At 35.9% G+C, this 26,266-nt stretch overlaps 1 protein-coding gene across 1 annotated transcript in view; it reads right to left on the minus strand.

Annotated features, from left to right (window-relative positions):
• Positions 1-26,239, minus strand: part of BRWD1 (bromodomain and WD repeat domain containing 1) — a gene marked incomplete at its 5' end in the record, with an annotated part of 53,020 nt that extends 26,781 nt beyond the window's left edge. The window contains 20 exons of the mRNA XM_010167227.2: positions 271-356; positions 2,448-2,588; positions 3,532-3,622; positions 4,414-4,597; positions 5,332-5,517; positions 5,950-6,175; positions 7,769-7,897; positions 9,296-9,430; positions 10,021-10,171; positions 11,645-11,743; positions 13,318-13,358; positions 15,217-15,317; positions 16,520-16,590; positions 17,729-17,829; positions 19,719-19,940; positions 20,546-20,706; positions 21,120-21,218; positions 22,706-22,856; positions 25,961-26,020; positions 26,204-26,239. Of these exons, the coding sequence (XP_010165529.2) occupies positions 271-356; positions 2,448-2,588; positions 3,532-3,622; positions 4,414-4,597; positions 5,332-5,517; positions 5,950-6,175; positions 7,769-7,897; positions 9,296-9,430; positions 10,021-10,171; positions 11,645-11,743; positions 13,318-13,358; positions 15,217-15,317; positions 16,520-16,590; positions 17,729-17,829; positions 19,719-19,940; positions 20,546-20,706; positions 21,120-21,218; positions 22,706-22,856; positions 25,961-26,020; positions 26,204-26,239 (2,471 nt within the window). The remainder of the gene's footprint in view (positions 1-270; positions 357-2,447; positions 2,589-3,531; positions 3,623-4,413; positions 4,598-5,331; positions 5,518-5,949; positions 6,176-7,768; positions 7,898-9,295; positions 9,431-10,020; positions 10,172-11,644; positions 11,744-13,317; positions 13,359-15,216; positions 15,318-16,519; positions 16,591-17,728; positions 17,830-19,718; positions 19,941-20,545; positions 20,707-21,119; positions 21,219-22,705; positions 22,857-25,960; positions 26,021-26,203) is intronic.
• Between the last annotated feature and the right edge of the window lie 27 nt (positions 26,240-26,266).

A 26,266-nucleotide genomic window follows, 5' to 3' on the forward strand; every position in this document is an offset into this window, starting at 1 on the left:
ATAAAAAAACATTCCAGACGATATTCTTTCTCCTTGCTATCTAGCAAAAAAAAAAAAAAAAAAAAAAAAAAGATTTTAAACGACACTTAAAAGATAGAAATGTTCTGGTGAAAACAGAACACTAACAATGTAATGTGTCAGTTCAGTACAGTACCCTACAAAATATTATTACAGATGAAGCACAACAGAACTTCCATAAAACTTTCAACTTGACAAAATTCAACTAAAACTCATTCCAGTAAAAGCTGGGATTTGTTTGTCCGCTTTTACCTAGAACTATTACTGTTGCTTTTCTTGTCACTTCTCCACTCTTCCTCTTCATCAGATGACCCAGAGCCCTCAGTTTCTTCGGCCTCCTGAATTTAAGAATACAGAGTCAATCCAAAACTTTCTCTCACAACACAGGTTTTAAGGGCTTGAAACAAAACACATTCCCCATTCATGTCTGCACATTAACAAGTTCATAAGAAATTTGGTTAGAAGAGTTGTTAAAACGGCAATGAAAGCAGTTCTTTTCTGTAGCAGATTTCAACTTACCTCATTAACCTCAGGAGCTCACTATTAACCATTAACTTCTGTATATTCACTCACATTTTATTAGCCACATGTGGATCCACCTGCTATAGCTACTCTTCACAAAGCAACACTTCTCTCCCCCTACCATATGACAGTTCAATTTTTTTTCTAGTCTAAGTTCACATTGTTAATCAGAACAAAGTGGCAGGAAATCTGATTCCTTCAAATTCCAGACTTACGATGCTGTACTTAGGTAAAGCACACAATAAAATTTAGCTCACTAGAATGCAAAGGAAGAATTTAAAGACTGCAAAAGGAACAAATCAAGGAGAACTATCACATCTCCCATCTGTACACAACATGGCTATATTCTGTTACAGGAGTAGCACTTCTGTGATTTTTTTTTTTATTAGTTATGCAAGTTAGAATCAGGCGATTTTTCCGATTTTAGTATCAACTGATTGATCAACTACTAATTGCATGTATTCATGCATATATTTAAATGCAAAACTAAATATTCAAGATTATATCAAAATATATTACAACTTAAGTAATTTCCTGATTGTTGTTCAACTATTTATTTGCACTAACTTCATGTTTTAAAAGTTTTCCATAACTGAAATTACTATTGCTCATTGCTCATGTCTCAAGTTATATGCTGACAAGCAAAAAAAACAACCCCACCAAAAAAACCCAACAAAAACCAAGATTTAACTTGCAACTTCAAGTTCAATATTGTTTGAATTAGTCCAACTGATTATTTGCTTGTCATTTTCAGAGTAATGAAGTTAACAGTCTTCCCCTTAAGACCTGTTCATACAGCATACAGGATGGACAACATTCACCAAGTCAGTTCTTTTTTATCCTAACATTTGTATGATTAAAACAAAAACAAACAAAAAAATAAACTCACATAAAAGCTCAGCTTCTTATAGCATTATTAGTTTTAGAATTACTAGATCTAACATCATTTCTTCAAAAAATATTTCAGTGTATGTAGTATTTACAGGACAGTGTGCTTAACTCTCTTATTTGCACTTTGTGTGCTTTTAATTCATCAGCTGCCCGAAGTCTCCTGTCAACTTCCCTTCCACTCTATTCCCAAAATAATGAAAAATTGAACTTTTCATTAAATTTAACTGATTTACTGTTTTCAAATACATATGAATTCTTCATTAAGAGGCTAGGAGAACAAAGTCCACTCCAAAGAATATCACGCTTCATCTTACTTACAAAATTACCTTATCACCTGAACATCCTCCATTTGTTCACCATTATACCTGAACAAAGTGACTAATCCAACAAGTCCAACCTTCTCTACTTCTCCCACTTTTTTCCCTTTCCCAGTTTGAGACTGTTTCCTTGTGTGCAAGGTAAGACAACTGCAGTGCAAGCAGTCCTACCACTGATTTACAGCATCTGACAACTCAACAGTCAAAGGTTCCTGCTACCCACAGCAAAGTCCTGTTTCATCCCAAGCCAGGACAAACACTCTGTGGAAGAATCATGTTACCAGGATGTAACAATGTTTTATCAGTAACCTTCAAAATTTACAGTTTTGGGTGTGTGCAAAAATGTGTAAGGTTTTCACAGAGAAACGGCAAAATACATCTAAAATCCAAACTTCACTTTAAGCCAATCTCAGCGTCGCACATCAGATTTTTTGCCTTGGTCTGTGGATTTGGTTTAGAAGATTCACAGCAAAAATAGTTTAGCCATTTATAAAATTACAGGAAAGACTTTCATTATTAAAGCAACAGATAACTAGGTTTGAGAAGTGCTGACAATAATGATACTTACAGAAATACTTTCCCTGGTTAAAGAGGGGGTTTTTTTTGTTTGTTTGTTTTAAGAGAGAAAAGGCACATTTACATGAAGCTTCACTTATTAAGGAACTCAAGTTCAAAATACAGAATCAGAAGACAACTTACCTGCTCTATCAAGCCAAAGCAGTTCTCTCTTTCCTCATCAGAAGACTCCAGTTGTTCAATGTTATTCCGCGTTCGGTAATTGCGGTATTTCCGTCTATGCAGTCTACGCTTAGATTGTATTAATGAAGACTCAGAGTCACTCTAATTTACATAGGAAGTGAAAAAAAAGTTACATAAAAGTATATACATTGCAAACTTGTATGAGGGTGAAAGGGTGGCTGCTAAAAGCACTGCTGAATGTAGAAACTGAAATGGCCTCATCATATCACAGCCTCATCACGTCAAAACTCATTTTCACAAGAAAGAATTTTCCTCCAAGTCAATAGTTTTAAATTTGCTGTTCCAAATTTAAGACTTAGTAGTTGTTCTAAGAAATTGCTCTTTACGAACTACTGTGACAGGTCCATTCACATTACTTGATAAATATATTTACAAAATCAAGACATTAACAGTCTACATTGTGCAATTCTGAGAGGGCAAAAAAACCTCAACTGCCCCAGTTAAGGGGATCAGGGAGTAGAATGCTTGTGTCAAATTGTTTTGTACTGCACGACACAGCAAATCAGGCCACTACCTCATAAAAGCAGTCCAATAAACAATTTCACCTGCTTACTGATCTCTTCCAAAAAAACAGATAATGAAAAAATAATCCAAAATGGGGCAAGTCTGAAAAAGTTGCTCCATACACAAGATACTGTCATCTAAAGTAAAATGACAAGAAAATAGAAATATACCCCATAATTCTTTGAATACAGAACATAGAACCTTCTCGCTTGCATCTCAATGCTCTAGCATGGACCTACAAAAACTGTCTTTGAAACTTAAACTGCAGTAAAACCAGAATGGCCTGAAATCAAGCCTGTCTTTAAAAATTACTACCAAATACCTTAGATGAAGGAGAAAAAACTGAAAGAAAAAAAAATCATAGGTATTCATAAAAATAAATCAAAACCTGTCCTGCAGTCAGTGGAAGCTTAATCATCAGGAACCTTTGAAGACCATTCAGAAATGTCTGCTTTCATTTTTTAAACCATGACTTGATCCTGAGCACAGTATACCCGTTTTCCTAGAAGCTGCTGCATACCTTGTCCAATGACTCGAATGACTTTTTATTCTCTGTTGCATAAAGATCTCTCTCTTCTTCCCCTTTTGCAATTCGATATTCTTCCTGCTTCCTACAAAAAAGTAATGAAAATCTAATTCTACATCTGTTTTGACAATGCTGAAAAGTTAAATGATCTGTTCTTTTTAAAGGATCTAACTAACAAAACCCTAACACCTAATTCCATTATTATTGTTCAAACTTCTGTAATGTATGTCCTCTCATTTCTAGATAAAGTCTTCCTTGCAAATATCAGAACATAAACTTTATCAACCTCATTTTTAATCCACATTTTTCCCTTTGCAATCATTCTACTTCCCAACATCAGGAAAGCTTTTTAAAAACCAGAAATGCAGCAGCAGGTGTGGCTGTACCATTAAAAATAAATATTTAGCTATCAGTGTTAATTCTCCTTTTCTCAGGTGCATACTGATAGTACTTTTGAAAGCAGCTAACTGTTTTTTTAGCATTTCAAGTGCTCACTGCTGCTTCTGGTTGTAACACATCACCCACACAAAGTCTCACAAAAGCACAATCTCTCTGAACTCTTTAATGTAAATTTAACCTATATCCCTTTATTTTGGAAAAAGTGGGAATCTGGATAATCTAGCTGTCCTGTAAAATGACTTAAAATATTGAAGTATGGGAGAATCATTCTCTATTAAGCTAGAGAAACTTCCTTTTTTTTTTTTGAATGGACTTTGCAACTAGAAGTTTTTAAGCACAGCTGCCCATAACACTGAACTATTTCAATTTGTACCATGTATCTATTTTAGCTTAAGTCTCATAGCACTAGATTTAGAAAAAAACAACATGATACATTCTCTCTAGTCATATCTGTAGTCCAGTAAGTTGTGTACAGACCTGAGTAAGCTTGGTGGTATTTCTGGTACAACAACTCTTCGTCTCCAAGCCTGAAGGTCTCGCTCAGTAGCCATTTGACTTCGTGGAGCATTCTGATGCATCTGACGCACACCTTCAACTTGGCCACTACGTCGCAGACCAATATTGGGAGGAGACTGGATGTCGAAACTTGGTCTTCTAAAAGCTAAAATATACAAACAAAAACATCTCAGACTACACAGAATTGGAACTTTGCTGCTTCTTACAAGATAAAGAATTAACACTTTACATATTTTTATCTCCACGATCCTAAGTGTGTGACTAGTGAACACCTTCAGGAAATTACCTGTTTTGTAGAAAATACAGTGGGATTACACATATACTTTTAAAATGGTTATTTCTACTACTATTTTAATACAGTGAAAAGAAGTATAATGCGACAGAGGTGTTTTTCTGAACTATTTCAAGCAGCACTGAGGCTAGTGAGGTTCTAAAAAGCACTTTTCTTGGAGCTGAGATTACATAATTGAAACTACAAGGACAGATGAGAAGAGTGCCTGGTTTAAATCTGTAAAGAAAGGAGATGGGAACCCTGTTTGAATAATGGTAAAATACTTCTTTGCAAACTTTAGAGGAGAATAAATGTACCTCCTATAGATGTTATTCAAGTACTCTACTAATATTATTAAATATTTAGCACTCCACAAGAAATAGAATTAGTGTTCTTTAAAAGGAAAAGCAAAGGGCTTTGTTTTGTAAATTAATCACAGGAGTAGCCATGTTTTAATGAATAAAAAGATCTTAAGATGCTATCACGATGCTAAGGGAATCTTAGTCCCCAAAACAACATTAAACTTAAAAACTGTCTGAAATATTTCAAACAGTGTAATAAAAATGGAGGCAGAATAATTACCTAAGAATTTATCAGCAAGTACTAACCTCTTCTAGGTGTTCCTTCCCCACTTTGTGGGCCACTTGAAGCAGATTCTGGATCAGCTCCAATTCTTTGATCTTGTTGTAGTTGTAATTGTCTAATCATGCCATCAAGAATGCTGGGCTCCAAGCCTTGTTCATCCTGATCAACTGTCTGTTGGCCTATAACTTGTTCGACCACTTCTCCGTCACCTTGCAAGTGTAATACAAATAAAATGAATGGGTTCAGTTACCTAACTGACTATAGCAAGTGATTTAACATCATTGTTCACACCGCAGTGAGACATATTCTACAGCTGTACACAATGAAAACCATTCTTGAAATTATGCCAATCGCTTAATGCAAACGAGGCATTTACAGATTCTACAACTCAAATACAGTTTGTGCACGTCAGTGCCTACAGAAAAGAATTAAGACATCTATTTGAAGAACTGTTTTTTTTTTCATGTTTAAAATCATATTCACCTTTCAGCATCTTCAATAAACATAAACACACAAGAGTTAGCATGTGAGAAAACGAAGGCATTTTAAAATCACCTATGTCATATCTACTCTGTTCTCATTCAGAAATATTACAGTAACTCCAGCTTCTGGATGTAGGTCTTTAGTGATACTGTTCTTACTTGTTGCTACATATCCAAGTTGAGGAATCAAATGTTCATCTGCACAATTCTCTCTTCCCGGCACCAGTCTTTGATATTTTGTTGGATGAGGGTTTCCATCCACATCTACTAAGAAGGGAGGGGGCATGAGATGAGGAGCCTGTTGAGTCTGCTCATCTAGGACGTAATTGTTAGAGTCTCGAATAAGTGGCCGATAGTCAGTGTGGAAGAACATCTGATCAGGAATCTAGAAAGAAATGAAGTTTTTATGAATCAAATTTGAAAAAAAGAATATGCTAAAGAATAGAGAAGAAGTGACACTAAAATATCTAAAATCTCCCCAAAGGTAGAAGAGAGGGCAGGTTCCCAATAAGAAGAATTGCACACAGCTATAATTAAACTGTATGGGTGTTGCAGTACTTTTATTTTTAATAAAGCTTTTGCAGGCAACAAAATGCTTTTAGACAACAATAAACTGAGGTAACTTAAAGCAGCAGCACTGCTTTACACTTAAAAATAAAAATATTTTACATCTCATTCTATTTTTTTTTTCCACACAATTAAGGAAAGTTTCCTTAGTTTCCATGCAAGGAAATAATTGTCTGAAGTTCAGCATAAACTCTCAAAGTAAAATTCTCTCTCAGCCATGCAATATCCACTAGAATTTTATTTATTTATTGCAACTGAAACAGTCTGTTAAATCCATGCAGCTGAAGGAAAACAGTTACACAAGTATTAGATCAGAGTCAGAATCTTTGCTCCTAGCAATGATGAGCAAGATGAAGAGAGTAAGTTTCAATTTCAGCTAAGGATGTAGAGCAAGAAAAAAAAAAATTCTTTAAAATTACAAACACAGAATTAACATTGCAACTTGTTAAAAACTGAGGGGGAAGTGAAGAAAAGCATAGGTCAGAACTGGTTTAAACTAAACTGTTTTTAAACCAAAATGAATTGGTTTCAAACTAAAAGACGGTAAATTCAGACTAGATGTAAGGAAGACATTTTTTCCGATGAGGGTGGTGAAACACTGGCACAGGTTGCCCAGAGAGGTGGGAGAAGCCCCATCCCTGCAAACATTGAAGGTCAGCCTGGACGGGGCTCTGAGCAACCTGATCTAGTGGAAGGTGTCCCTGCTCACTGCAGAGGGGTTGGAATAGATGACCTTGAAAGGTCCCTCCCAACCCAAACCATTCTATGATAACCTGCACTTTTGAGAGCTACTTTGAAAAAAAACACACACATATTTATCACAAATAGGAAACAGGTCGGTAGATTAAAAAAACCAAAACATTTATCCCATGTGCATTTTTGTAATATTGCAAAATCCACAGTGTTGGCTATTTACTTTGGCTTATTTTAATCAAACTACTACAATGAATTTGGGTTTGAATAAGGAAAGGCCTAAAGAACTGCAAGTTCTAATAACTGAAATAAATGAGCAAGTTACTCTTAACGTACAAACAGTCTGCTTTTTTGTTAATTAGGTAGTAGTGCAATCAACTGTGATACATTCCAACCTTGAAACATCAAGCTATTTTCAGAAATTAGAAATAAAAGTAATTTTGAGGTTGAATAATTAACATGCAAATTAGCTGGCTGGAAGATAAAAATGTATTCCAGAAAAGTTCTTGGGAGCTACTCCCAAGGGAATGCTAAGAGACTGGTTATTTTTGCTGCACCAGGACCAGCAGAACTCACAGACATCAAGGAACTCATTATATTTAGACTCTGTACCCATACAAAACTCTCTTTTATATATGCTGTTTTAGTGGAATGAGTGTAACTAATCTAATTTCAGTTAGAAGCTTGAATAGACAGTTTAATAAAAAGCTGAACTTACCTTTTCATAGGACCTGCTACAGCCAAAACCAAATATCAACAGATGCCCATGAGAATCTGTACACGCAAAATGTTGCCCATCTGGTGAAAATTTACAGTCAAACACAGCACCGTGTCCTTGGCCTTCAATCTGGATTGAAGGAAAGAAAATCAAGAGTATGTGACCATTTTTTTTTTTTTGAGCAAACAATAATGCAGCAAGAATTAATTACACTATCAAAAGCAGTCATGCACCTCTTAAAAACCTCCATTAAAACACAAATAATCATGCTACTTCCATTTGTTTCTTCTCCCTTTGACATGTGAATTTTAGTCCTGAATCACCCAGTTTTAAAAGATGCACTAAATTTTAAGATGCACTAAAGGAATGGAAACTTGCTGTCAAGAAAAAAAAAGAAAAAAGGCAGCTTTTTGAGGCTTTTTAGCTGTTAGCATACTGCCTAAAAGTAAACTGCAGCTAATATACACTGATTTTGTTAAACCACTCCCAAGAAAAGCATAGAGGATCTTAAAGCTAAAGAAAGAAAGTCACGTCACTATTGATTGTAACCATAAAAAAACAGATTCAAAAATTAATGTGAACACTGGATTTTAAGTCTCAGAGAAAATAACCTATTTAAAAGTGTTAATCAAGAGCTGTCAAATAGAGTGAATGTCATGGGAGCTCTCAAGAACTGCACCAACCCATTAAGGCTTATGGTAATAATATTATCATTAAGACAGTTGAGAATACAAATATTTGTTCATAAGACTCTTGAACCGATGATCTAAACCAGGACCTTCCAGTCTTTTAGATGGCATCCCACATCAAGGAAACGGTTATTATGAATGAAGTGCAAGATGATCTTTAGTAACAAAGAGCAGAAAAGCCCTGGCGTCAGCTATTCCCAACACCTCACAGACTTCAAAAGTTCTGAACAACAGGTGAAGTCTGACAAGCTCAGACACTGACTATGACAAAAGTAAAGTCCTGCTCTGCTCCCCCATACCTCATACCCAACTGCAAATTCTCACAATTCATATTCCTTGTATCAGAAGCTTATCAAGACATCCCTGACCTAATTAAACTCAGAAGTCCTACAGGAAAGTAGCAGTGGAAGGAAGTGGGAAATACTTTTGCAGAAGATCAGTGAATTGACTCAGCTTTATGAAAAGTTCAGTGAGAGGCACTTGATTCAAGGCAGAGAATGGCAGTGGGCAGCTGGGAGCAGGGAAGGGAGGCAATCCCAGCCCTCAGTTTCTGCCACATTAAACTGTTAAAACTGGCTCCTGGTCACTTTGCACCGACAGTTACAACAATCAAGAAATTCAAAGGTAAAAGCTCTAGAGAAATAAATGAACTCATAAATTTTGCTGGATTGGGTTTTTTTGGTGGGTTCTGGTGGTTTGTTTTTTGGTGGGTTTTTTTGTTTGTTTTTGTTTTTTCCCCACAAACAGTACAGGGGGTGTGCATGTTGGTGACAATTCCCTAAACTATGTGAACACACTGCTGTGTGTTTAGAAAATATGAGTTTTAAAAAGGTCTTACCATATTAAAATAATGCTTTGTTTTTGTGCCTTTGGTAATGTCCCATATAAAGATGTTGCCATCATGACCCGCAGACAGCATTATCCTGGAATCAAAAGGATGGGTCTCCAAGACAAACACTTCATCCGCATGACCCTAGAATTTAAAATTGCACATCACGTGCAAACAAGAGGACATAAACCCACATTAACAGGATATTTACAGCAGAGCCTAAAGCACTGTACTATCCTCTCCTCACACTCGAAGACTTTTGGAAAATTAGACCCCTACAAAGTGCCTCCGAAAATATACAGACTTTTACAAATTCCACAACATAATTATCTGGACTGCTACTGGTAACACATAAGTAGGGGAAAACCCCAGGCAGGTAGAAATAATTTATCATTCTAAATTTAGTAATCTTCTAGATTCAAGCAAGAACTGTAGAAATACGGATCTTTTGCCAAAGGACAGTGAACTATTCAATGGGCAAGTATGTTCCTGCACAAAAACTTTTATTTATTCCACAGGAGAGGCAAGTTCAACACAGTAGCTAGGGAAATGATTGTTCAACTGCCAGAGAAAGCAACTAGTTTTGGTTAAGAAATTCCAAGAAACACTACACTTGCTTTATCTTTCAAATAGAGCTTTCAAGACAAATCAGATCTAATTATGAACTCAGCATGTACGTGTCATTACAATTCTAGGAGGACCTTCTACTTCAAAAAGCAAATAAAGTTACATACCACCAAATCATGAAGCAATTGCCCTGTACAGGAATTCCAAACTTTGAGCAGATGATTATTCACAGCCGTAACGACATAGTTATCATTTTGGTTCCAAGCTATCATAGTCACTTTAGGCTTCATAAATTTGTCTTCTTCTGAACATGTGTCACTACTTTAAAGAGTTGAACAGGCAACAGATATTTTTAATTAGCCCATTTCAATCTCAAAGTACAGAAAAATAACATGTTTTTCCACGTTAAAAATCAGACAAGGGAAGGGAAGTTGCGAATGAAATTTGTTTTGAAACTTCTGTCCATAAACTTCATTCTTTTTGGAGCAATCAACTATAAAGCAAATCTGGATAGCTAGCATATTTATTTCATAGGACATGATAACCTCTTTCCCATTTGAGATGCAAGGCAAAAGGCTTTCCTTTTTCAGGGAGTCTTGCCTCTTCTACAGAGTCCTAACATAATAACCTTTAAAAGTTTGGACTTTTCACAGTCAAGAGCTTTCCAACTAACTCTGTTTCAGAAGCTAACCTCTACATTACCTCTATGTTAACTAAGTATTTTTTTCTGATTCCCAACCTAATTAAATTAAAGATTATATTTTGTATTAACCTCAATTTATTTCCTTCTTTCTCTCCCAAAAATACATTTATAGGATACTGTAACACTCCCTTCTCAACATCTTAGTGAACTGAAGGAACCAGCTTTCTTTGAAACATACCTTCCCACAGTATTATCTATATTCCACATCATATTCCACATCAACTAGCAGCCTCTCTTAAAAGACTCCCTCAATTATACACAACTACAATTGTATATATTAACCCAGAAAGATGCCACAGTCAAATCTCAAATATTAACAACACCCCCTCCTTTCTTGGTAAAACCACTTTTTTTTTTTTTCATGGCTGTATCACAAGAAGAGCTTGAAATCACTCTCCAATCAACTAGTATACCCAAGGTTTGTTTTTCGTGTTTGTTCCCCTCCCTTATTTAATCACCAACAAATTAATTTCTGCTTAGGGTCTACAAAAGCTGAATGAGCATTCTGTACTACTGCAAATCATCCACCCTTTGGGTTTATCCAAGTGCCATGTAATATCCTGATGTTCATCTGTAACAACACTATTCAAACTGCACGCCACCAGCGTATTTCGTTAATACGCTTTTTAAAAGTACAAAAGAATCAACAGTCAACAAGGTCAGTCCTTGATGAAACCCACCTATTACCTGTCATGATCTGTCCTGGAAAGAGGTTATCATCTACCTTATTTTTACTAATCTAAAAACGTTTCTCCCAGCACATGACAGGTGTCTGACTGAAATCCAGATAAAGAAGATCTATTGCACTTTCTGTTAACTTTTTTCCTTGACAAAGGAAATGTCATTTATTTGACACAGTGCACGTTTGAAAGCTATATAAATATTTATTCATTTATTCAAGCATAGACTAAAATTTAACAAGTTATAACATCACCAGAACACTCATTTCACCCCCCAAAAGACCACACCACTTGATCATAATATTGCTAAGCCTTGCTCTAGTTTGACTGCAAGTTTTTCAAACTTTCTGACTTTATGCAACAGATTAAAAAAAAAAAAAAAAAAAAAAAAGACAACACTTCACCTACCCTGGTAATCGATCAGACATATCCAACAAAATACTCCTCCATTCTGCTTGCTCAAAACGCCAGATTCGAGCTGTTCCATCTCTACTGCCACTTATGAACCTTGAAGAAGTTTAAAAATACAGTTAATTCATATTCAAATGAATTTGCTTTAAAGTATTTTCAGGGTTACACACCACCACAAATTAAAATATTACAATGCAAGACTGACAGAATTGAAATCTTCAATTTGTGTGCAAAAGAATTCTTTACAGTTACCTGCCTATCAACTTTCTTTCCGGAAGCCCAGGAAAGAGTTTTTCTGAACTGAATAACTGAATAAAGTTGTAAAAACTCACAGAATAGAGAAGCAAGTTTCAAATTTAAACTCGATTCCCTACTTCATCCCCAACTCCTTCTCAATTACAATACTTCATTAAAGTATTCTGAAATTGTAGAGTAACACATACTGAAATAGAGGCAAGAACAGATCAGCACAGCAAAACTTGAGATGTTCCCACCCATAACTGTGCATAAAAGAGAAGACCACCAATGGTTCACTTAAAGATACCAAGGTGTAAACCATGGCAGTTCAGGTTTCCATTTCATGAACTACTGAATCATCAATGCAGCAGGATGGAAATTCCTGAAGAGAGGAACCGAAACATTGTAAGACATCCAAAGACAATGTCCCTGGTCCGTGAATCACAACCATGAGAAAGACAGTTGACGTATCTTCCACAGAAAAAGTCTGCGTGCTAGGTATATCATGACTGTGCTCTGATTTGCTATGATTCATTTTAGTAATAATTATACATCTTAAACATATTCCATAGAAAGTGTCACCAAACAACAGAAGTTTTGCCTTTTTTTTTTTTTCTTGGTACTGCCTTGAAAAATAATCTACGCAAGCAACATGAATGGACCAGTGCAACATCATGGCCCCAAAGACAAGTATAATTGCAGATGAATACATATTAAAAAAAAAAGAGACAACTACAACTTCCAAACTGAATGTAGATTACTAGTGTCCTTAGTCACAGTTATCTGGCTTTCAAGAAGAGAAAAAAAACAATCAAAATAAAGCTGCAACTTATGGTTGTAGATGTAAGTCTACCCTGAAGGCTAAAATCCACATCTTCATTAGTGACAGACTAATCAGAGATCAATTTTGATTCATTTCTGTACTGGAAATATGGGTGAAGTTTTACAAATTGAATTTACACAATCCTTCCCCTCTGCCCCTAAATCAGCTGAAAAATGCCATTAAATTAATTTCCTTAAAAAAATAATAGTAGGCTAGAAAAAAAAAAATTAAAAAGATTAAAAAATATTTTAGACCATTTGCATTGCATTTTCCTATTTCATACTTTCATCCAATACTTTCTGAAACTGAAAGGAGGGGGAAGAGGAGGTTTATGAAGACACAAATACATCGGGTATGTTAAAAAGTGGTTACATTCCTCCAGGTAAATAAAACCCCAGCCAGTCCAAAGACATTGTCTAACAAAAATTAATAGAAAGCAAAGACAGAGAGCTGAAACTTAACGATGCTCTCCTGGATTAGTCTAAATTTCCCCTCTGAGTTCTAAATAAATAGAATTTCCTTACTGGAAACTTCCAGGTAAGAAAAATAATACATTCTTAATTCCAAAATAATATATTGTTTGATAACATTTGAGCATCTTTCAACATACCTATCACCACTGTTAGAAAACTGAATGCTGTCAACTTTGTCCTGTAAGAAAAAGTACAGTTTGTTAGAAATTATATTTTTGAACAGAAAATACGGTTTTGACAAATCTGAGCTTAGTAAAATCGGAAACAATGAAAAAACTGCATATTGTATAATTTCTTAACAGTTTTAACTGCAAGGTGAACCAAGTCCAACAAAAACTTACCAGAATTCACTAACCATTAATGCATTTAAAATGGAAGTTAAAAAAAAAAGTCCCAACTAAATATGAATGATGGACAAACAAAATAACTGTCCATTAATAATTTGACAGCAAATTAACTCATATTTGAATATATATTTCCAATATACTAAGCCAACTACAATCCACAGGAATCCTACTCCTACTTACACATTCCTTAAAGAAATATACAATTAGTTATTAGTTTTTGTCACAATAAAAACTAAAGTAAAAGTAGACAGCATGCTCGGATCAGTTAATCTTCAGAGCTAAAAGTCCTCTCTACATACAAAGTACATATTGCTCAAGCCTTATCACTGTAACATAAATGGTTAAAATCAGATTCAGTATTAGAGAAATTATATTAGGACAAACAAAATTAAGACAAGCATTTTAAGAGCTGTCTTTGAAAGGGCTTTAAGGGTTCAACTAAATCTAAATTCTCTGTAGTAAAACTACAGAGTCTTTACGTATCAAGCGCTAAAAAAAAAAAAAAAAAAAAAAAACTAAAAAAAAAAAAAAAAAAAAAGACTAATTAACCATCAGCACATGAACATAAGCCAAATTGCCCTTTGATTTCTTAGAAGATAGAGTCTCCTAGACTAAGGTACACAAATAAAAAACGAGAGTGTTTTATCTAAGAAGTTATTTTCTTAACAGATATCAATTATATGAAAAAAGAGTTCAGCGCAGAGCCACCAAGATGATTAAGGGAGAGGAGCATCTCCCTTATAAGGAAAGGCTGAGGGAGCTGCGTCTCTTTAGCTTGGAGAAGAGTGAGGGGAGACCTCACTGATGTTTATAAATATGTTAAGGGCGAATGTCATGAGGATGGAGCCAGGCTCTTCTCAGTGATGCCCAATGGTAGGACAAGGGTACCCAATGGGTACAAGCTGGAACACAGGAGGTTCCGCTTAAACTTGAGAAGAAACTTCTTTACAGTGAGGGTGACAGAGCACTGGAAGAGGCTGCCCAGGGAGGTTGTGGAGTCTCCTTCTCTGGAGACATTCAAAACCTGCCTGGATGCCTTTCTATGTGATCTCATTTAGGTTCCTGCTTTGGCAGGGGGATTGGACTAGATGATCTTTTGAGGTCCCTTCCAATCCCTAACATTCTGTGAAAGCAAGTAAAGACAGACAGCACACACTACATAAAGCACACGGGGAGACAATGCAAAACCAGCAAGCTAACATACTACTTAAGAAGTATAAAGCAGCTTGCACAGCCACTGAGGATGTGAATGAAGGTCAAAGATGGACAGCATTAAAATTCTGGAAACTTGATCTCATTTAAAGAATTAACACAAAAGGTGTCAAATGGTAAATAATTTGAATAATGAAACCCACATTCTCAGCCTATCTACTTCCTGTACACAGCACACAATATGTGGGTGGCTAGGCACACTTGCATCAGAGGGAAGCAACTGAGCAAACCACACACTTTAAAATTTAAAAAAAAAAAAAAATTACACCCAGTTGAAAAGCTGGAATTTGAAATGTCATCCTGATACATTCCAGCCTTTAAAATGGTCAAGTCACATTGAGATGACTCGCTGAAATTCTGCATAAGTTCTAAAAATACTCAGTAAAAGAACATTGCTACAAACCCACTAACAACATTAACTTGTAATTTCAATACTGCTTGCAGTGACTAATTATTGGATTTAGCAATCTTACTTACAGCATGACTTTCCAATTCAGCTATTTTCTCAGGTGTTTCAGAGCCAAAAAAATACATCCTGATGACATGATCAGTGCTGCCAGTTGCTAAAAACATACCGCCTGTAAAAATCAAGCAACAATTAAGCTACTGTATATGAAATTAAAACAGATCAGCAACATTTCTCAGATGCCTAGTTTAAAAAAAAAATAATCTGAAAAGTGTCACATTTTTTATGCTCTTCCTCTTTCACTGACATACAGATGTGGAAGGAAATCCCTTTCTTGCCCCAGAAAGCTCCCTCAATCATAGTAAAAAATAAATAGTCACACTCAGTGTTACAAAGATTTTAAAATACACAACTAGGGGAACACTGAAACATCTAACATTACTAATTGTGCACAGAGGCCTTTGATTATGTGGAATATGGCTAGTCATCATCAGAATTATCTAGACAACTCTTCACTGTAGCATGTCTCATGTGTGGCACGTGAATTGCTTTGAAACTGTGTAGAAGCATTAAGTAAACCAGTATAAGTAACCCAGTATTTAGCTGTGGTGGCAGTACCTCTTTGCACCTGTAAATGCTGTCAAAAAAACCCCAAACAAACAAAACCTAAAAAAACCCCAAACCCAACCCAGGGCTATATGCTGACAACATTAACAAGCTACACTTGGATTTGTATTTTATTTCTGATATTCCCAAGTTTCTTCTAATGTTCATGCTGCCTGTTACCAGTAAGCCTTCCCACAAGTCACCCACGATTCAAATGAAAGAAGACAACAAGCCAGGAGTGAAGCACATTTATAGATACATTTGTGGATTCTTAAGAAATAAGGGATCTTTATGACTGCATACAGCTGGCACAGAATCAGGATTGGCAGTAACCACTTCCACTGCTGTTGACTGTGGTACCTTAGAGAACTAATTTTGCAAATCCCTGACATTATACTAAGGGATTAAAAAAAATAAAAACCCATCAAGATATATAAAAAGTAAACAAGCATCAGGTGACTATTACTTCTGTAAAATCACCAATGGCAAAAGGAAAAGAGTGTCACTTAGTTCAACAGTCTTTCACTGTTAGCTAAGGCAAGTCACATTATTTAATCTCATAGGCTAACGATAATCTAATCTCATAGGCTAATGAGATAGGATATAATAGGATAATCTAATCTCATAGGCTAACGATACACATATATACAATCACTTACTACACAGCTGCTGGTTTTATATATTTTAAAGCTATTAAAACCAGAGTATTATAATGACTACTTATGAGGAAAGACTCAGAAAACTCAATTCATTCTTTACATGACTTACCTACACTGAATGAAGAACAAAGCATCTGAACCCCTGGTCTAGGTTTCTCTGTGAATTTCACTGGCCGATTGCTTAAAAAGAACGAGATGTTTGAAACGAGACATGCTGCACAAAACTTAGCTTTTATCAACATTTAAAAACATAAAGGTATGCTTTTTCAAACATCTACGCAACAGGTACTTCAGTAACATCTGTAAAACTTGTGCACAGGAAGTAGCTACTAGGAACTACATTAACAAGGAATCCAGCAAGTTGTGCCACTTACAAACATTACAGGTCTCTGCTCATTATTCTACTGTTTTTCTATTAAGAAGTTTTCCATTTATCAAAGGAAATGTTGAGACTTTCAGCATAAGAATATTTCTCATGCTTCTATGATAAACAGTGCAGAGATTCCAATCCTAACAATGGTGCTTTGAGACTTATTAATGCTTAAAACAATCTAAGCCCATGCTTAAACTAATTTAAACAATGTTTACATCTCATACAGTCCTCTAAATTAATTTTGAAAAATAATTAAGAGTCTAGCTGAAACACTCTCCTCCTGTAACTTACAGCCCTAAAAGATTCTTCAGATGAAACTATGCCTTTGATAGTTTTTGCTGCAATTCTACTACCTTCAGATCACAAGTCTGAATTAAAAAGCAAAATAATCTTCTGCTTTCTAAAGATTTTTTTTTTTAAATACCTGCTCTAATAAACTGGATCATTTTATACCAACTATCATTATATGTCACAAAACTAGATATAGACTGATCATCCCAGATCTCCTCTTTCTGGTAATAATCTATTTTTATTTTTAAAAAAACAAATAAACAGCAATCATACATAGAACATTTAGAAACTATGCTGAACATACTCTGCATGCAAGTTCTGTAAGAGACATTCTAAAACTACAGGATTGTTGAAAAACAAAAAGCTTTATCATATTGTTCCAACACATTTATGTTTGCAGCAATTGTAGTTGTTCTACGTTTGTACTTTAGTGTGGTAAGAGGTTAATATATTTCCCGATTAATCTCCCAGGACAACGGAGTAACATAAATTTGGAAAGAATACAGTTAGTGATGGTGCTTTACAATAATTATGTACTAAATTATTTCCACAATATTTTTACTATAATTAAAAAAATTTTTTTTTAGCTAGTTAGAAGCACTCAACTTATTTTAATCAAGCATAATATAATAATCAAGCAATCAATTTACATACTTGAATTTCATGGAATCTGTATCCCATTGCCAAAAGCAAACAGTTCCATCTGCACCAGTAGAGACCATGTATCGCATTGAGCCTTTCACCATTGGACTAAACTAAAGAGAAAAAAGTAAAATCAGATACATAGAAAAAGAGATATTTAAAAACTGGTTTTGAACTTTTAAAAACGTTAATGTAAAACCTTGATTTTCTTTGGATTTTTCAAGTAGAATTGCTAAAGCAGTTGTTGATAACACATTTTTAATATTTACAAAATAACATCTCCTTTACCTTAAAATAAGTTTGTGGCCTATGTTTCAATTATTGCATTATATGAAACCAATTCATTCACTCCTTTGTTTTAGTCTTAACTAACCACAATCACTCATGAAAAATTCTGTCAATGAATGAAGTAATGAGCAGAGGAGACTAAAAAAAATAAGGTAAGGAAGTTCCACTAGACAGGCTTATTTTTCAAATTCTATAATCAAGCAGAGCATCAGTTATGAAATAGTTCAAGTATGTATAACCCAGCATCACATATGAATTTATAGGAAATCCTCACATATACTTCTTTAAGACATGGATTTATTGCTATGCACAAAGTTACCATTCAGAAAACTTCACAAAACACAAGTTAAACAAGTTGATTAAATTGTTCATCAATTACACTATTACCATTGGAAATGGCCATGTGAATTGCACATATTGAAATTATAGTATTAAGAACACTTACACAAAAAAAATCACCATACTACAATAAAAGAAACACCATGAGTAAGTGTTTTGCCACTAAAAAACAAAGAAACAAACAAAAAAAAGCAATTAACGCCACAGAAACGGCAAATATGAAGATTAGTCTCAAAGGCAGGTAGCCACTCTCCTCCACCCCTCAACATAAGCCTGTTTGTCTCATGGGAAAACACAGCAAATCTGCATAATGAGCTAATAGTTTATCTGTTGAATAAGGAATTACAAAGGCCAAAACCAGACTGAATCCAAAGGACTACCAACAGCACGTGAAGTGTCACAACACCTTCAAATTTAAATACAAAACACATTACGCTGAACTTATATTTTTGAGATTAAGACAAATATCCACATCACAGAAGTTTTAAGAATCACATACTGGATCAGAACACAAACCAGCATATCACATCTCCAGTAACAGACAATAGGAGGACATTGTATTTCCCAGAAATTATTTTTGTTTCCAACAGCTCAAATATTACAGGTAGTGATCTTTTTTAAGTGAAGAAGGACTCCTTTTCATTATCTTCAGTTAAATACGCAGGAATTTCAGGGACACAAGGAACTTTTTTTTTTTTTTTAAAGTAGGTTTCTCTTGCGGTTTTGACTAATTTTTTACTTCAGTATTTAAACGTTCAGATTTTAACATTCCCACAGGCAGTCACCCAGAAATAATTTCAGTCATGTGAAAACCACAGTGACAGACACAGTGGAAGTTATTTGCCATTCACAGGCCAACCTTCACAGGAAAGAGAACATCAGTTCCTTGCACTTGGACATAAAAAGGAAGATGTACACTTGGCAAGTTCCTTCTTAACCTGGTCAAAACAATGACAAAGGACTTTTCTCCACAAACAGAAAATGAGGTACTCATCTTTCTTTTCAATAAGTTGTAACACAAAGATAGAAGGTTCTATTGGTGTAGAACTTTCATGTAACTATGTTTCTCAATTTCAATAAGCAACCAAGGAAACTTGTTATTTCTTACCAATATGATAGCTAGCTAATCTTAGGGTATCCCATAAATCTAAATCCTCCTACTGAAGTAAATTCAACTTGCCAAATCAGGTGAAACACCATCTCTTTTTTGCTCAAATTATTTCTTGCTTTCTACTATTTCATTAAAATACTTTCAAACTTTCTATACCACACTGTCAAGTGGAACTTATCTCTGCGTGTCGTGGGCCGGATGCTTCTTACAATCCATCCATATTACTTGTGCTTCAATATGTAGAAACACTTAAAAACCCCATACCTGTAATGAGGTAATGGACCCTGTATGTCCATGGAGGACGGCAACTGGTGCACAAGTTCTCAGACACCACACTCGGATCATTTTATCACAGCTTCCAGCTGCAATCATAGTGTTTTCGTAATTCACAGCCATATCGGAAATCTCTGCTGAATGTCCTCGTAATGTGGCAAATAACCTGCCATTATGAGTTGACCAAATCTTTACCAAACAGTCATCTGAGCCCTAGAAAGCAATATTTATTACAGTCAGCAAGGATTTTCAAAGATATTCAGGAGAAAAGGTCTAGGTTTCCTTTAAAGAACCTAAGTATGATTTCCACAGCTTGGTAAATTATACTTCTTTTTAAAACTATGTGTGCTACTTATGCAGAAAGAAATAAAGTAATATGATCAACATTAAAAAAACCCAAAACGTTAACTTACAGTTCAGGATTACGCTGCAATCACCACAGATCTATACCATATAATGCAAAAAGTCTGGAGCGGATTCCTTACAGTAATGACAAGGGCCACTGAAAGTACTGTCCTGTTGAAGCAATCTTGCCTCTGCCATTTCATAAAGATTATGAAACATGCTTAACATCAAACTATGTCACTGAATAAAGCTCTTTCATCAACGTCAACACCTGACCAGGTATTAAGTACAACAATTTCTTACATACTTCCAACCTTTAATTGCATCATTCTAGTCAAAAATGGTGATGGAGCTCCATTTTGACACTACTGATATCCACTTCCAAAAGTTTTAGCACTACATGCATTTCAGAGTTCTTTTCCTTGTATCCATCTAGAACTATATTCACATTCAGATGTATTTCATCAACTCACAGTAAATATTCTATGCCCAGTCCTATCAAATGCAACGCAATATACAGAAGAAAGATGGCCAAGAATCCGTCTGTGCATCTTGACGTGCTGATACATACTTCCTGGAAATGAAGTACTGAACTTTGCATATCCAGTTAATTGTTTTGCTCGGTGTACTTCCACTAGAACACAAAGAAATCAAAGAATGAACATACTGATGTTTAAAACAAGTCTATTCTAAAGCATGATCTTATTTAACTTCCATCAATATATTACTTAAGGACTTACTAGAAGTGACCTTAAATCATAAAAGAGTCCTCTATACAAAGGAGAAGGATTTGTATTTTCTGTAGGTTTATCTACTTAATATAGGGCCTTTATAAAAGAAAAAGATGTAATTTAGAGGCTACTGTCTCATTAGTGCTGCGAGTCGATTTTGTACCCAACACATAACTCCAGCGAAGTCATACAAAGTTCTCCACATAAGCCTCCAGATCCAGTTCTGAGGTGCAATTTTCAGTGTCACAGCAAGGCCAGTATCAAGACACACGTCGTATGCCCACGGCAGCAGCAATGAGTGTTGAAAAGAGCTTACCAAGATTCGGTGGTGTGCCATAGTTCACAGGAATTTCAGGAGGTCTTCCTCTATGAAGAGCAGCAAATGCAGAGCCCTTCCAAACAGTGTTCCTGCAATCTTTAAAACCAACTGGTTGAAGTTTCTCATAAGTACAAGTTAAAAATGCTAACAGAGTTGCAGTTCCCAAACACAGTAAAGAACATATCTATAGCTGGTCTCACAGTATTGACATAACTAAAAAAAACAGTAACGCTAAATGCCCCAAACTTTTTACAAACAGTGCAGTGTCAGAGGAGAGAAAAACCCATTTAATAAAGTAACAGAAGGAGGGAAAAAACACAACACAATCAACCACCAAACTTTGAAATTGCTCCTAAATGACGATGCCCCTGAAGTTCAAGTAACACAAAACTAACTTTTCAACTGAATTTTTCCTACTCACTCTCAGTGCAAAGTATTTAAGATTTTTAACATTTTAATGAATATTTATTAATAAATATTATAAATATTTATTGAACATTTATTAGTATTAAGTTATTTAACTAGATTATCTCTGGAGGTCCCTTCCAACCTGACAATTCTGTGATTCTTAAGAAAAATATTCCCGCATTGACAGTTATTTTGACACGCTCATGCTGAAGTAATAGGAATTCTGATTTTCAGGACAGAACAGTCACTGTCATTCAGTGTGCATCCTTTAAAGCAGTTAGGAGAGACAACTGAAAACACATCAGTATCCCACAAACCAGCCCCACATCATAGCATCTAGCTACCCAACAGAACTTCACACAAACACATGAATACCCTCCTTCCAGAAACATTCAAAGAGAAATCTAAAGCTAAAATCTATCAAATAAAGTACGTACTTATGCATTGCTAACCATTCCCTTTAGGTTATGGGCAAGGACTTTCTTCCCGCCTATGTAGAGAATTCACAAGCGCTGATTTTTATGCCATTTGCACTAACCAAGAAAACTTTCAGAAAACTGGTGTTACTGTCTCACACTTGCACCGAACAGAGTACAACAACTACCGCATTCAAAACCAACACGGGCCAGTGTACTACTGGGAGAGCTGGGAGATGTTACAGAAGTAGCATCTGTGTCCTGATGATTCATTATACTGCAGCAACACTGAAAACTGGCCATGTTCAACAGCCTCAGCACTCATGAGTAACAATAATTCTTGTGATACAACTTAAAACCTTCTCTTCACAACAATCAGTACAGAGTTATACCATTAATACACAGATTGCTGGTGTTTTGGTTGATTAAACACAGTACAGAAGGGGTGGCTAATTTTGGTGAAAGCTCACTGCTTTTAAGTATTCCAAAATTCTTCACCATATACTTATGAAGAAGTTCTTCACTGTGAGGGTGGTCAGACACTGGAACAGGTTGCCCAAGGAAGTTGTGGATGCCCCCTCCCTGGAAGTGTTCAAGGCCAGGCTGGATGAGGCTTTGAGCAACCTGGTCTAGTGGAAGGTGTCCCTGCTGATGGCAGGGGGGTTGGAACTAGATGATCTTTAAGGTCCCTTCCAACCCAAACCATTCTATGATTATGAAAATGTATCATACCCATTTCAAATAACAGACAAACCATACCTTTTGCTGTGCGTAACAATGACTGTCTCCCTGCACCAAGTAAGGAATTCACTCTCGAAATGCTGGGTGGTATCTCCTTATCCAGTATAGGGCCAATACGCTTGCAAATTTGTAACAAATGGTCCGGAGCCACATGTTTGTTGGACAGCACCTGACAGAAATTGAATTTTTAAAAATACATATGGTACATCCAGAACAGATGAACCCAAAAGCATCAATATTAACAGGTATATTAAACATTGTTTAAATATTTTTAAGTTGAACTTACAAAACAAAATCAGTTCTGTTATGGTCTGATCTAGTAAATTCAGCAAGTATTCTCAGAGAATGGGAGAGCTGCAGTAAAAATAACTGCAGTAAAACTACTACTGAAAGCCTGCAAAATTCACAGGTATTGCACTCATTTGTGCAGCACCCAACAATGCATGTCTTTGCCCAATTCAACCAATTATTTTTATTAAAAATAAAATTCAAACACTCATAACTCAAGATCATCAAGAACTCTGTTGTAATCAAGCATGACGATTTATGCAACGAGTACTTCAGCTGCACAGTACTTGTTCAATAAACTGCAAACTAGTAGATTTGAGAACAATCTGGAAAAAGTTTCCTTGAAGAACCAGTACTACATAGCATAAGACTGCCCTACTTTCTTAAATCAAAAGGATCAAAACAGTAATGCGTCCATTCAGGAAGGATCTCATACTACCTACATCTAACAACCTAAAAGAAGACACCTACACACACACTCAGATGTCTCAGTCAAGAACAAATGTGTGTGGTTTTTGATTACTTTACCCACCCTTCTTCTTTCTGGGTGTTCAATGAAAAAAATTATTCTCTAACTATAAAGTCAATCACGTAAATGCAGAAGTTAAGTATGCAAAGTAGAGTTTACCCAGACTTGAGTAAACCAAACCATCAGACTCATAAATTTAACCTATTTGGGAGGTCTGAATCAGCAGGCACAAACAGGCTCACGCTTACTCCACTCTCTGATTTGGCCACGTAAAAACCAGTTAGACGCAGAAGCCACACAGCTACTTCTGCAGCCAGGCTATTCCCAGGCAATACACCCAGGAGAGGGCCACACCAACACAGGTATGTGGCCTCTTGCCCATGCAGCTGGGAACACAGGCAGAACTAGCTCATGCTTACAATGTGTTCCCTTATCCTACTGACTGGACTCAGGTGAGGAAAGCCCTGACAATGCTGATCTTGCCATCAGAACAGTGGGAATAAAAATACCACATGCTGTCATCTAAGATCCGTTCAACGAAAAGTTGCCCAAATGCACACTGAGTATTGAGAACATATAATTTAAACTACAACCTAATATTTGTTTTAATCATAAAAAGCCAAGTAAAGTATAAAGCTTGTGGGGATAAAGGTTGTATTGCTGTGGGGGGGAGGGGGGAAGTGGTAGTATCAGTAAAATAATTAATATTACCACACAGATAAATATATCCAAGCAAATCAGCTCATCTCAGAGAAATCCATTTGGCAGTTCAAAGATTACAAAATGCACTTTTTCATCATTTCTTTACAAATTTTGCCCCTTGAAGTGGTACCAGCCACGACATTCAGGCCAGAAACCTCAGCACACTTTATGTCAAGCATTATAAACCATGCATGCCATCAACAGGAAGTATATATATTCCAAATGCAATCCCTGATAGAAGCGTGCATAGAAAAGCTTCCAATTCATTTCTTTTTTAAGTAGTTTTGCTCAGATTTTGGAAGGAACAGTAAAAGTCTTGCTCTAATTCCATGATGAAAAGAGAGGAAAAGAAATAATTGCACCATGATTGCATTAGTCCATGGTCTCTGTAAATTCAGAGCGAGATCAGTGGGACAACAAGAGGTTCCCAAAGCCCCTCAACAGCAGGAACTAAAACTTTTGGAAGATTAATTTGGATATTCTGAAATACTATTACCCTATACAGAGATTTCTTTTAAATTGTGTAGGAAAAAGAGGTAGAAGGAGCATATATTAAAGAATTAATCTGACAACTGTATGTGCATAATAAACACAGTTAAAAAAAACTGCACTGAAGTCAGAAGAATCCATACACAACATCTCCCAACACAACCACTTTTTGCCAGAACAACTGGGGTTAAAAAAACCCGAACAAACAAACAACAAAAAACCCAAAATAATCTTTTTTTAAGCTTAAAACTACTTTCATGTTTGCTAAATTCAAGTCAGAGCTTGAACGTATTCCTGTTTAGCAAGATCAAGCTTTTTAGTGACTTAAAGCATTAATTTAAAATCTCATTTGCTCAACTGACCACACTGACAAGTAGATGAAATGGAATCCAGTTTATCAGCACATAATAATAATTAAGACAATGTTTTAAACAAAATATCATTCCTTCTCTATGCAAACATGATTCTGAGATCTTCAAGTGTTACACAAGAGGGACAAATGAATTTAACTATAACAATACACAAACTGATGGGTAAGGGAGAAGTCAGTCAATTTTGGGCCGGGGGGGGAAGCGAGAAATAAAACAAGAAAACAACTGCAATAAAGCAGGATAAAACCACACTGGGCAGGCACCAGCACACCATGGCTTCACAATATACAACTGACAAAAATACTTTGCCATTTAAGAAGCAGTAAAACACCATGAGAAAGACAGCTTTCCATTCTGAAACGGATGCAAGTCAAAACATTTAGAGCAAACATCAGCTGCAGAAGGCATAAAGTACATGCCATTGAAAGATCACTCTTATCCTTCTAATATTTAGAAACAAAGCTATGACCAGTGAGTAACCAGAGATAAAGAGCATACTCATAGGTACCAGAGCTGCCAACCCTTGATTTCTGAACAGCGATTTCATTTCCTAATCTGTTGAAGGGGACTGATGAAGGAAGCCAAGCAGAAAATAAATACCGTCAAATCAAAATGCGCTTAACAAACTTGCTCGTGAAACTCCGAAATGAAACGTTGCTTCAGATTGGTTCTTCCCTATATGTAGGCAGTGGCATCTACCAACGCACAACGGCCAAGCTCCTCCTCTGCTATGTAAACAATATCCTCAGTTTGAAACACCACTTGTGTTTTTGTTAGTCTGATGTAAAGAAATTAAAGGCCCTTTCCAAAATAACTCCAGTGTCTTAACAGAGCCGGAATGAAACTAGAAGGTAAAGCTTTGGGCCTGCTTTTAAAGGTAAAGGGTCTAACATCAATGTTATCATCCTAATTAAAAGGAGGGGGTTTTTTTGGGGGAAAAAAAAAAAGTCTCACCAATTCTTCATAACTTCTAGAATGCTCATTTCCTTGCCAATCCAACCTTTTAGGAAGCAACTAAATGGAGGAAAAAAAAAAAAGGTGGTTAAAGGGGAAGGAGGAATATATCACATCCATAACAATGTGTGTTGAGGCGAAAAAGTTGAGACGGGTAGAGTAGAAGAAACTTGAATGACTTGTAAAGTAAAGGGAACTTTTGACTCCAGCAAGAGAGATGGTTTCGTCAGAGCCCACACAGACCTGGTGCTGTTCCAGCTCCTGTACCAGCACCTGCAGAGAAAAGGGAAAAAATATAGTGAGGGA

Source organism: Antrostomus carolinensis, unplaced genomic scaffold (assembly GCF_000700745.2).
Source record: "Antrostomus carolinensis isolate BGI_N321 unplaced genomic scaffold, ASM70074v2 scaffold19604, whole genome shotgun sequence".
In the NCBI taxonomy this organism is placed as follows: domain Eukaryota; kingdom Metazoa; phylum Chordata; class Aves; order Caprimulgiformes; family Caprimulgidae; genus Antrostomus; species Antrostomus carolinensis.